Below are 13510 nucleotides of genomic sequence, written 5' to 3'. Positions count from 1 at the left end.
CGCTAGTTTAAAAGGAAAAGATTTCAATTCAAATACTCAGATCAGGAATACATTGACAACATGAAATCATATTATTCGGGATATGACCAGGAAGTTGATAAAATTGACTATTTGAATTCTAAATAAATCACGGATAAAAGAATAACAATGAAAACAAAAAGTAGTTAAAATGTAAGATTTTTAAAGATATTTCCTTTGAGAATAATTATTGTAATATCGAGAAATGATTGCTCATGCTATCCGTGTAATGACAATAGGAATTACCACAATGATTCAAAAACATTTTGAAAACCCCATTGAACAGGATGTCAAATATAAAATTAATCAAAAAAAGGTGTCATTTCAGATATCTAATTTAAAGGGACAATCACAGTTATGCTCATTTTTTATGCAAAAGTAATTGAACTATATTCCAAAATGTGATATATTCATTAAAGAGAACTTATTTCATGAACACATGAGTTATAAAAATCAAAACTGATATTCTTGTCAAAATCGTAACGTATTTCTCTTTCAGTTATTTTCATCTGCATTGCTGTTATGAGGGCTGTTCCCCTTTTGCTCACATTTGAATTTCAGGCTTAGAAAAAATGTGTGCAAAACGGGAATTTGACCAGGTGAGATAATCAGTTAATTTGTATAGTCTGTACTTTAGTTGGTAGATAGGGAAAGGTGAACCTATAGGAGAGAACTGGAAAATAAAATTAGAAATTACAGCAGCACAAATTATTATGTGCATTACAAGTTTCAATCTTTAATTTTGTAACAAAAGAGACATTTATACTAAATAATCAATCATTAATGGTAATCGGTGTCAATTTCTGAGTTATCAACTTTAAAAATTATTCTTGGGGACGTAGACTTCGATGTTCGGTTTCACTACTCGTATGTTGTAGTTATCATTAGTATTGTAATGTGTTCCATATGTTCCATGGCAACTGGGTTCATTGTTTGTGACCTAAAAATGACCATAAATGCATCTATATTTGATGCATTCCTTCGTATATTAATACATAATACATCAATATATAAATATTTTGACAGATTTAGAACATATTTATATTTTTTACAGTGTGTGTCAGGTTACGCTTTCTCTTCATTTTATATGCAGTACATTGTTGTTTCGATATTTCAAATTGTTTTGTATTAAATATTTATATCAACCTTATAAGGTTATACATGAATAATAAAAGAATTTGCAAAAAAAAAAAAAAAAAAAATTTACTTTGTTGTCGAAATAAGAAGTGTACTTGTACTTCAAAATATTGATAATTATTTTAAAAAAAATCTAGAACACTGAATGATTATCCTCATCATTATTATATTAATTTACTCGAAAGTTAGTTATTTTCTTGATACTAAGGGGTATTTAACATTGAGGGACGTTCATCGTGCTAGGATCTGTCGTGTCAAGGGGATTCGATTTAAAGTGCATGTTTCTTTGAACGATATGGAAGAAACCTATCAAGCAGTAATGTGTATGTATTGCCAGGGTTTCAGAGCAACATGTTTATTGTAGGACCAAAGAATCAAACCGGTTGTCTGAGGCTGTTAAACTTAAGGCAATAGATTTGGTTCAATGACAAAATCTGCTGTCGAACATCTCTTTTTTTATGGCCGCTCAGTAAAAAATTAGAAATGTCATAATGCATGAATTTATAGAGGAATAAAAGTTTAAAGGTATACCGGGTAACAATGAAAACCGTGTTTTGCTTTTTAGAAAAAGAATGATGTTAATGAAACTTCATAGGTAATAATCCATTGCAGTTTGTGAATATCATCACATTGTCAGCGTCTTCACAACTGAACTTTCAGAAAGGTAACGTCTGAAATATCTAATCTCCTTCGCATCATACTTACCTGTTAGGGTTAACAATAGCTACTTATTCCCGGAATTTGCTACCACCGCCGAGTCAAATTTTATACACTCCCAAAACCCTAGCAGCGCCACCTACTTCCGCGCATGCTCATCTTCATTCTCGGCGCCATTAAAGAAAGTTGTTACCGAAATCGTGAAGAATATTTTCGATCGCGGCAGTGTTTCTTTTATGTTTCCACATGATGGGTAAAGATAAAGATAAAGAAAAACATGTGTCTAAAGGCTCTAAGGAGTCGGGGGAAGCTATTTCGCCCATAAAAGAGGCGAATGATACCAGAGTTCCTGGTAAGAGCCACACCACTAAGAATCCTGGTAAGGATTCTAAAAATGAAAAGACCTCATCGTCTCAACGACAATTTATTCCCCTTGTACCTGATTTCTCGGAGCCGGTAAACTCCGACGTCGTACCTGAAGTAAATTCTTCAGCGTATTTATCTAGACGTGAAGTCGATGCGATGTTTGAAACGAGATTTTCAGTGTTTGAAAATAAAATTATCAATCTTCTCTCTGTTGGTAATAAAGATTCTTCGGCAAGTAATAACGCCAAGTCAATGAACCCCCTTTAAATGTAATGGCTGATGATGACGATACTTGCAATTATTTAGACACATCGTCTCCAGACAAACTCCGCTCGTGGCAGAGTGAGCGTACTACTTGCACAAGTTCAAGACATGTTCCTCATGTACCTGACAGTGTAAATATAGCAGTTGAGGCACCTCTGCATGGTAATACAGCGGAGGAAGACGAGGAATTAGAATCGGTTCCAAAATCTTGGGACAATATGATTCACAATGTGCAAAATATACTTGGCATTGAAGCCAAAGAGCCTCAAGAGACGGCTAGAAAATCCTTTCTATCCCAGTCATTCTCTGGCCTGCGGTCCAGTAAAAAACAATCTGATGGGCCTAGTTTACCAGCAGATGGCATTATAGTTAATGCTTGGAAAGAGACTGAAAAGCCGTTGCCCAAAATAGCATCTTTTAAAAATCGTCACAGATATCAGTATAGATGGCCAGATGAAGACTTTGACAAGATAGGGAAGAGTCCAGATATAGATGCAACAGTCAGTACTTATATCAGTACTAATAAAGGACTCAAAAATGATCATGGTCTCAGAGAACTGTTTTCATCTGAACGTAAGGCCAACGCTGCTTTTTCAGCCATTGATCAAAGTTTAAGATTCCAACAGAGAGCCGTGTCTCATGCTTCTCTGATTCTATCGGCCTTGTCAAAAGGACTGAAAGGTGAATCTGAAATTTCAGATGAAGTGTTGTCTCAGTTACTAGGAGGATTGGTAAATTCTATTGTAGACATTGGGGACTTGTCAGTTAAAGCTTCGGCACGTTGTGTGCTTGCCAGACGCAATATTCACATAGATGCTATGAATATTCCAGATTCAGCAGTCAAAAATGAACTGTTAAAAGTGCCCTTGGAAGGGGACAAGTTGTTTGCTGGTCAGTTTCAGGAAATAACTCACAAATCATCAGAGATGATACGTGATGTACGAGAAACATCTAAAGCCTACGGCATAAAACTCAGTGGGCAGAAACGCCCTTTTTCTGAGAAATCTGATGCTAGTAAGCCTCCAGATAAAAAATTTAAACAATTGGACAAGTCGGGTAGTTTCGGGTCAAGTGGCAGAACTAGCGTATTAAGCAACTGGTACAGAAATTCAGATGAAAAGAAATCTGATAACTGTAGGCGTTCTGGTTGGAGTACCCAATCAAATTCTACATTTCAACCATCTAAGTTCCAAAAAAAGGGAAAATATTAGATGCCCCCAGCCAGTCATGGAAGCTACCAAAACCCAATATCAAAGCTGGAGGAAGACTCCAACATTTTGCTCAAAATTGGGAACAAATATCAAACGAAATTCATTCTCAGGGTCATATCATCAGGTTACAAAATCGAATTTTTAAAGAAGCCACCTTCCTTCACAGGCATCAGGCACACAGAAATTCCGAAGGATCCAGAAAAACGTAAAGTTATTCTGGAGGAAATAAAATCCCTATTAGAAAAAAATGCAATAGAAGTTGTATATCTCAAAGACTCAAATGCGGGGTTCTATTCAACAATTTTCATTGTTTCAAAACAATCGGGGAGATTTCGAGCAATTCTAAATTTGAGAAAATTAAACAGATTTATAAGAAATCAACATTTCAAAATGGAAACCTTAAGGTCAGTGATTCAGTCACTAAATATAGGGGACTGGGCCTTTTCTATAGATCTTTCAGATGCTTATCTGCACGTTCCTATCCATTTAGAAAGCAGAAAATATCTCAGGTTTGCTGTAGAGGGGAAAATATATCAGTATCGAGCGCTTCCCTTCGGAATTTCAGATGCCCCACGCTTGTTTACAAAAATAGTGTCAATTCAATTGCGCCACTTGCGCCAAAGAGGATTACATCCTCATGCGTATTTAGACGGCTGGCTCATCAAAAATCAAATTTATCATCAACTAAGAGCAGAAAAACACTTCATTTTAGAACAGACACTGAGTTTGGGTTTCATAGTAAATTGGGAAAAATCAAACCTACAATTGACTCAAAAACTGGTTTTTCTGGGTGCATTCATAGATTTGGAAAAAGGTTTGATTTTTCCAACTTCAGAACGTTACCACGCTTTGAGAGAATTGATTTATCTGTGCCAAAAATCAGAAAAGATTCAAGTATGAACACTTCTAAGACTGTGAGGAATAATGAATTCCTGCATAGATCTAGTACCTTGGGCAAGGTTACACATGAGGCCCATTCAACTCCATCTCCTGTTTTACTGGAAAATAATGGAAAAAAAATATTTTCCTAGAGATTCCCCTAACAGAACATGTGAAGGAGCACCTCAACTGGTGGAAAAACCAGGAAAATTTCTTCGGAGGGTTACCTCTAAGAAACAAATCAATCTCTCAAACCTTGGTAACAGATGCCTCCATGACAGGTTGGGGAGCGCATCTAGGTCAGATGCAAGTGTCAGGTGTTTGGTCAAGGGATCAAACTCAACTGCATATCAACTATTTAGAAATGATGGCAGTTTTCCTTGCACTAAAAAGCATTTCCAGGAAATACTGAAGGACCAAAGAGTGTTGGTCAAGACAGACAACACCACTGTTATGACTTATATCAAAAAGCAGGGGGGGGGGACACACTCTCCATCCCTATGCATTCTGGTCTGGAACATGTATCAGTGGGCTATAGACAACAATGTCATCTTAACTGCACAACACATAGCAGGGAAGGCCAACATACTTGCAGATCTTTTGTCTCGGAGATCAAAGATACTTCCAGCAGAGTGGATGCTAAACAAGACAGTTGCACAGACAATATTCAATATGTGGGACAGACCACAAGTAGACTTGTTTGCAACTCGATGGAATTGTCAAGTTCAGACCTTTGTGTCTCCGTTCCCAGACGAACTAGCTCTATCAGTGGATGCCTTGAGTCTCAGTTGGCAAGGGATAATAGGATATGCTTATCCCCCTGTTATTCTAATCCCAAAAGTATTGCAGAAAATTCGGTCATCAAACTGCATCATAATACTGATAGCCCTCTTTTGGACAAGACAACCATGGTTTTCAGAACTAGCTCAGCTACTTATAGATTACCCACTAAGGCTTCCAATGCTGCACAACTTGATAAGCCAGCGAGGAGGCAGGTTTCTACACCAAAACATAGAAATGTTAAAGCTGACAGCATGGAAATTATCCGCAAACAGTACATTAAGAAGGAGTTTTCTAGATCAGTGTCTAAGAGAGCATCAGCTTATAGACGAAACAGCACAAACAAAACATATAATAACAGACTCAGACTGTATTTTGATTGAGCCCAGGGAGAAAATATTGATCCCTTGCAAGCATCTGAACCTCAAATAGCTGATTTTCTTGAGTTTCTTTTCTCGGAAAGGAAACTACAAGCTAGAACTATTGCTGGCTATAAATCAGCAATTGCTGCTGTGCATCCAGGTTGGGATGGAATAACTGTTGGTCAGGCAGAAAGCTTGGAAAAACTTCTAAAAGCATATTTTATTGCTCATCCTCCAAAAAGGAGACTTATCCCAACATGGGATATAGGTTTTGTATTACAATGTTTATGTAAACATCCTTTTGAGCCATTAGGTCAGGTAGACTTAAATTTTTAACTTTGAAAACACTCTTTTTAGTGGCTGCTGCTTCAGGTAGAAGAGTTAGTTGCTTACATGCACTTACAGTTGATGAAGGACATATAAGATGGGATAGAGATGGTGTCTCTATTATACCATCACCTGAATTTTTAGCAAAAAATGACTCTTTGAATTACATGACAAACAAAATTACACTGCCAAAAACTATAATGCCATCTGCTGGTAAACTAGGCCCATCAGATTGTTTTTTACTGGACCGCAGGCCAGAGAATGACTGGGATAGAAAGGATTTTCTAGCCGTCTCTTGAGGCTTTTTGGCTTCAATGCCAAGTATATTTTGCACATTGTGAATCATATTGTCCCAAGATTTTGGAACCGATTCTAATTCCTCGTCTTCCTCCGCTGTATTACCATGCAGAGGTGCCTCAACTGCTATATTTACACTGTCAGGTACATGAGGAACATGTCTTGAACTTGTGCAAGTACGCTCACTCTGCCACGAGCGGAGTTTGTCTGGAGACGATGTGTCTAAATAACAGCAAGTATCGTCATCATCTGCCATTACATCTAAAAGGGGCTCATTGACTTCGCCGTTATTACTTGCCGAAGAATCTTTATGACCAACAGAGAGAAGATTGATAATTTTATTTTCAAACACTGAAAATCTCGTTTCAAACATCGCATCGACTTCACGTCTAGATAAATACGCTGAAGAATTTACTTCAGGTACGACGTCGGAGTTTACCGGCTCCGAGAAATCAGGTACAAGGGGAATAAATTGTCGTTGAGACGATGAGGTCTTTTCATTTTTAGAATCCTTACCAGGATTCTTAGTGGTGTGGCTCTTACCAGGAACTCTGGTATCATTCGCCTCTTTTATGGGCGAAATAGCTTCCCCCGACTCCTTAGAGCCTTTAGACACATGTTTTCTTTATCTTTATCTTTACCCATCATGTGGAAACATAAAAGAAACACTGCCGCGATCGAAAATATTCTTCACGATTTCGGTAACAACTTTCTTTAATGGCGCCGAGAATGAAGATGAGCATGCGCGGAAGTAGGTGGCGCTGTTTGGGTTTGGGGAGTGTATAAAATTTGACTCGGCGGTGGTAACAAAATCCGGGAATGAGTAGCTATTGTTAACTCTAACAGGTAAGTATGATGCTCGGAGATAATTATCTCAAAGGAAATTTATAATCTCCTTTCCACGCAAATATAGTGCTTCTTGAAAACACAAACTTTATTAATAAATGCACAAAAGTTTTCTATCAATATTTTATTAATCATTTAGAGATTGTGTTTTCAATCCTGTTTCATTCTCTCAGAGTATTCTTATACTTTTTCTTGCCAGGTTATTGATAACAAAAAAAAAAACAGTATTTTCTGTTAAAATAGGTATCCCTTTAAATCCTTATCACTCGAAAACTGTCAATCGCTGGTATAAAGGCATAAAAACGTATTTTACATATAAGTAAAATAAAAAGATCTTTTTCGATCAATAACATCAGAACGTATGTTTAAGATTCTTCAGTCCAGTTCATCACTAAACTATCAAATTAAGGAAATACTCGATAGATTTCACAAACATAATGATGCTCTGATGAGGGGGAAGAATCGTAACAGGAAAAGTTGTAGTAAACGTACGACGTTAAATGGATCTCTCCCGACGCGTTAGATTCAAAAAGAGGACATATATTCGGCATCAGTGTGCCATCATGGAATATCCACCGATCATTGATCTCTACACCCTGTACCCACATCTGGCTTGAATCGTCAGCAGCAAATCGTCCTGCAAGAACAAAGGATATGGAGATAACGAACAGTATTCAATATCAAACACCATAAAACAATACAAAATATGAGCAGAGCAATCACGGACCTCCAAAACATAAGAGATGGGATTAGGTACCATGGAGGAGTAAGCATCCCCTTCCGACCGGTCACGCCCACCGTGCGCTCCGAGAGATTTATGAGGAAAAATATTTTTCTAAACTATACTTGCAAACAAGTTTTTTTTTCAATTCAAAGAACGATACAAGTCTACTTATAGTCTTATGTGTAGTTAAATTGATGGTTGGAAGGTATGTTTTTTTTCCATATTGTGGATTTAGCTTTGAAAAGAATAAGCCCAGAAAATTCCTATTCATAAAATGTTAAAAAAAGAAAGAAATTGAATTTAAAAAATTAGAATATTCTGAGATGTGTTTCAAATAAAAATACCCAAAGTATATCCCAGCTTTGATTTTAAATGGACAGTGGAACATACCAATGTGGTCTTTAAAGATGTCGTACTTGTGAGAGGAATCAATCTTAACTAAATCTCCACCATCGGCTTGACAGTTTCCTACAGCCTCTGTGTAATTAGCTGATATTGATATGTATCGTAGGCAAATATTATAATGTGTGTAGTTATACATGGCATATGTAGATGGGCAGAGTGCTGAAACAAACAACAGAATTAGTGTATGTTTTTTTTTACATTCAATTCGTTGTTTTCTTTTTGAATTTATTTATTGATTAATGGATTATTACATTATTATAGCTACATATATTTTTTTTTATTTCAAAGATATTATAAGCATACCTCAACAGTCGTTAATACTACATGTATCCTTACATAAACAAATTTCCGATTTGATATTAGGCAAATATATATGAAATGTTGCCTGGCCATTGTATATGAATGAGCTCTTTCGGCAAAAATCTTTTGATACATTTACAAAAGTGATCTTAAATATACTTTAACCTAGCATCATTATATAAAGGATAATTAGTATTTCATCAATAAAAGTAAAGTATCGTTCTTTTTTGTTTTAAACTTTTTTTATAATCCCGTATTTTCTTCTCAACATTAATATATCAAAACTAATAAAACTTGGTGATTCGAAGCAAGGTATCAGGGAATTACATATATAATCCACTAGTGAGAGACAAACAAAAATCAATTATGGCTGTTAATCAGCGAGGAAAAGAGGTTTAGTTGAAAACATGAAAAACCATTTTCTTTTCAGAAGTTGAAATTACAAATCACAATAATATTTTTTTATACTTACGAGGCTTATACGATTTCCAGCTTGAATCATTTAAAACACTTCCAGGGGAATCTACACAGCACATGCAACGTCTTCTCAACACGTGATGACTAAACATATAAAACCTTTGAGATGTCTTTAAGCACTTTGAGAAGCAATGTAGACCGTTTCGTACAGCGTTGAACTCAAGACATGAATTCGTTGGGAAATCGAAAACCTTAACTGCATGCTTATAGTTAATAACATTAAAAACGGATGTTTTTAACACAATACCCAAACTCACAGAAGAGATGAAACATAATTTTAAAAACATTTCCATCGCCTTCAATATCTTTGATACGTTCACGATTTAATGTTCTCTTTGACCTTTTTGTTACTCAAATATTTATACATCCACAGATTGATTTAAAATCTCCATATCAAATTACATTTCAATGCATATTCTTTAATCATAATTATGCAGATTAGCCTTGTTTTATTGGAATTATTGACACATCGGCAAATAAAGACTGCTAAAGTCTAATTAAGTAGAGAAAGTTATTCATGACAGTGAGTGTCCAAATTCTGATAATTTTACTTTTCGCTAATGAAGGGTCAGTCAATTACGTTAATATTGATAACAGGATAATTTTTATCAGTTACAACAAGGTATGATAGAATATTTTTATTAAATCATGCAATGTTATTTAACTTCGATTAAAATGATAAATTTGAAGATATGACATAAAGATCAATCACAAAATTTCCCCCAAGATAATTAAAATATTTCAAAAGAGACCCATGTCAACTCCAAAGGTTGGATCAGGTACCAAGGAGGATTATGCTCCCTTTATTGACCGGTTACAGTGTATAATAGTCATGAGTTCTTTTGCTTTGATAGAACGAACGTTCAATAGTTAAATAAAAAAGGATCTACAATTAGAATCAACTAAAATACTACGAATTGAAATAATAGGTTTGTTTTTCAATAAGGTTCTTTTAAGGCCAAAATCGTGAATGTCTGTAGACTAACTTTTTAGAACCAGAATTGGTATGACGTCATTACCACTTTCAACTTTCCTTTTCCAGTACTTTACGGCTTAAATAGAATTGTGTAAAAAATAAAGTATTTTCTTGGAATTCAATTTGTATCACATGAAAATAAGTCCCGATAGCTATATTAAATTTGACATTATTTTAAAGAAGAGGCCAAAAACATACAAGCTACAGTTTTCTGAAAGACTGTAGGCAATCTGGATACACTTTCTTTGTCCGATATGGAAAAAAACCCCTCATATATTCATGACAATTTTTCATAGGAAATAACAGCTTAAAGTATGATTATTCATCTTGTTTACAAACAAAATATACCCAGAAAAACCTTCTTTGACCAAAGTTATAAAGCATCATTCAAGGAGATATTTCTTAAATTTGATAAATCTGTAAGCACCTTTCATGTACTAGATCCTGACCTTAACAACCGTGGAAGCTACAAAATGGTGAAAATTCTGTACTGATCCCTGCCTGTAATATCAGTTTATCCATAAGTACATGTAAATTGCATGATCATTTAAAAAAAAAACTTACTTAAAGCATGCTCATGAGTTCTAAAAACGTTGAGGAGACATACGAACCATATATAAGTGATAGTGGACATTTTTGCATAAGCAAGGAGAGGTAAAGATGACAAAACTGAAGTGATCTTGTTTGTCAAAAAAAATTAACTGGTCAGTATCTTCTCTTATCAGAAAAAAAAAATTAAAAAATGAAAGATTCTATTGTATTTTTTTAAAGTTTTACTTTCTAAAGGCTGATACACACATTCATTAGGTCTTCTTATTATACATGTAATGAATCGTTCAGTGTTCACATTCTAAAAATTTTTTTTATTTAAGTATATTGTTATTGATAACATTGTTAAAAGCGAATTAAACCTTGCCCTTTCTTGTAAGAAAAAAAAAATTAACAGACAGTAACCTAATAATTCTACCTAAGTTTTTAATGCCGTATTAAACAAAATTCTTTTTTTTCTCTCTGTCAAAATCAAAAGCACGAAATGCACTCATCTTATTCAGGAACAAAAAGGTTAAGCCAGAAATCAAAAACTCAATTAAAGAAGCCTTTAAATGTAAATTTGATATGAATTATTCATAAAATAAATCGTTATGCAGCATGTTTAGATATCTAATGTATAATGCTTATCATGAACGTATAATGCTTTATTCGTAACCTTTAATCAAACAACGAGAGACAAACATATTTATTGATATCCAAGGGACTCATTTAGAACAATCAAAATACTGATATTGTTATATGCTGTTACAATTTCACATACAAAGATATGTATATCGCACTGTGTATTAATTGACAGGTACATGTAATCAATATCATTTTTTGAGTATCTTACTTAATCAGAGAAATATACAACTTGAGTTCATGTAGGTTATAACAGTTACTCAATTTATTTGCAGAAGGTGTTTCAAAAGAATTTCCTTTGATCAAGGAATTTCGCTCTGGGTAATTAGAATAATAATTAGCAGGTAAAAATGATTTTCACCATGTGATGTATTTCAGAGTATACAAAAAATGGAAGAAAAATAAAAAATGTCTTACCTTTCAATTAGTATGTTGCAAGTAAGGTTCTTCATGGGCCCTTTATCGATAAATTTTCTAGCTCTTGCAGTTAAAAAATCAGTGCCATAGTTCCGCCACAGTTAAAATATTAGCGCCAAAGTAAGATTCTCATTTAAAGTCAAAATTACGTAAAAACATAGAACGAATCAATCAAATATGAAATAACAAAACTAATAAAACAAAGAATTGCTTACAAAATCTGTTTGGAGAAAAAAAGACGAAATGTGGGTGAAAAAAATGAAGTTTGATATCACAATGCAAAACAGAGGTTCGCCTTTGTTGCATGATATTTGCAAACTTATTGAAAGCTTTTCAGAATGACTCGCATCAATGCATTTTTTTTACAATAATTTTTTTTTTTTACATTATTACGATTTATTGATTTTCAAAAAAAAAAAAAAAACCCAAAAAACCCAAACATATCTATTAGACATTTCCTGAATTCGCGATCTCGAGCTCTTACTCGCAGATTAATATAAGGATCTTTGTCATGACTTGATTTTCATTTTGAATAGATATTCTCATTAACATTCAAAAGAAAATACCTGTATTTCGGAATATATAGCATCTAATATAGTCTTCGTGATTAATTTTCCATGTATGCATAACTTGTGTACACTGTGTACAATTACAAACGAGAACACCTTAATGAAATTCTGAAATAAATACGGTTAAATTGTATCCTTGTATATGTATTTTACATAACCTGTCATTTAATTTAGACAGTGAAATTTAATCATCCAGATACAACAACGAGGCCGATGAAAGCAATTTCGGTTGAAAGGGGGGGGGGTGCAAGCAAAATATTTTCACTTGGAAGGGGGTCTAAATATTTCCTGATAAGTCAGAAGATTTTATTATTAGGGTGACACAAAGATTTATTTTCATCCCAACGAACATTTATTTTTAAAAATTGTTGAACCATCGTATTAAAGAAAAACCCACGAAATTACGTTCCTACGAACAGGGAAAATTTTACTTGCCCACGAACATTGACCCCCACGAATTAAACTGATTCCACAGTATAACTTGTATATAATGACTTAGTGTACAAGCGGATACTTCTGATGGTGCTTACAGTATTATTATGGCTAAGAAAAAAAAAAGATTTGACAGTGGTGGATCTAGAGTAAACATTTCATGGATATCGACACATCTTATGCTTCATTTCGCCGCCTTTTGAATAAAATGATTATTCGTCTTTTTCTCATTTTAAGTCATTCAAGGATTCATTTAAACTAAATTTAGTATAGGAAGTACAAAGTGTTTTAGAAAAGCGCGTCGAAAGGAAACATCTATTAATTGTATTGATTGTAATCAATATTCACATTGATTCATTGTTCGTATTTTAACACACTTGTGAAAATCATTTCCTCATAGACATGTAAAGAAAAAAAAACATATCGTGCTGATCGATTCTTGGTGTATCCTATTGAGTACATATAACGTATAAAAGAGATTATGATTCCCCAGCTTCAAAACGCAAGCTAAGATACAAAGAAAAATCAAACGGAATCTCTGAATAATGAGTGATTTAACTCTTTTTTTAAAATCCAATTATAAATATCTACCCTTGTAATCTCTAGGTTCTTGTTTCTTGTATATTACAAAATTTGGACGTGTATTTCTTAAGGCCTAAACCATTGTCTAGCGGAAACAAAACCAAACATGATAGAAAAAGAAAATACTTTAATAAAAAGAAGTCGGGAGATGACGTTATTGAATACTGATGGTCAACGATTCATCATTTTTTAATGTGTGCAAAAAGTCAAAATATTTTTGTTTCATTTTAAACATACATTATACGCCAAGCTTTGTCGTGGTATGGAGAATCGAACACAGCCCTCTCCATAAGGAGGTAAGCGCCATAACA

General features: G+C 34.3%; 1 protein-coding gene across 1 annotated transcript in view; it reads right to left on the bottom strand.

The window, feature by feature from the left end:
- Positions 1–7509: 7509 nt before the first annotated feature.
- The window catches only part of LOC134265673 (uncharacterized), a 31209-nt gene continuing 25208 nt past the window's right edge, over positions 7510–13510 (bottom strand). The window contains exon 5 of the mRNA XM_062747891.1: positions 7510–7781. Coding sequence (XP_062603875.1) covers positions 7549–7781 — 233 coding nt within the window. The 3' untranslated portion in view covers positions 7510–7548. The remainder of the gene's footprint in view (positions 7782–13510) is intronic.

This window comes from Saccostrea cucullata, unplaced genomic scaffold (assembly GCF_032062105.1).
Source record: "Saccostrea cucullata isolate Sc308-1 unplaced genomic scaffold, CSIRO_AGI_Scuc_v1 ctg1064, whole genome shotgun sequence".
Taxonomy (NCBI): domain Eukaryota; kingdom Metazoa; phylum Mollusca; class Bivalvia; order Ostreida; family Ostreidae; genus Saccostrea; species Saccostrea cuccullata.
The sequence above is the reverse complement of the archived record's forward strand: the minus strand, read 5'-3'. Positions and strand labels throughout refer to the sequence as shown.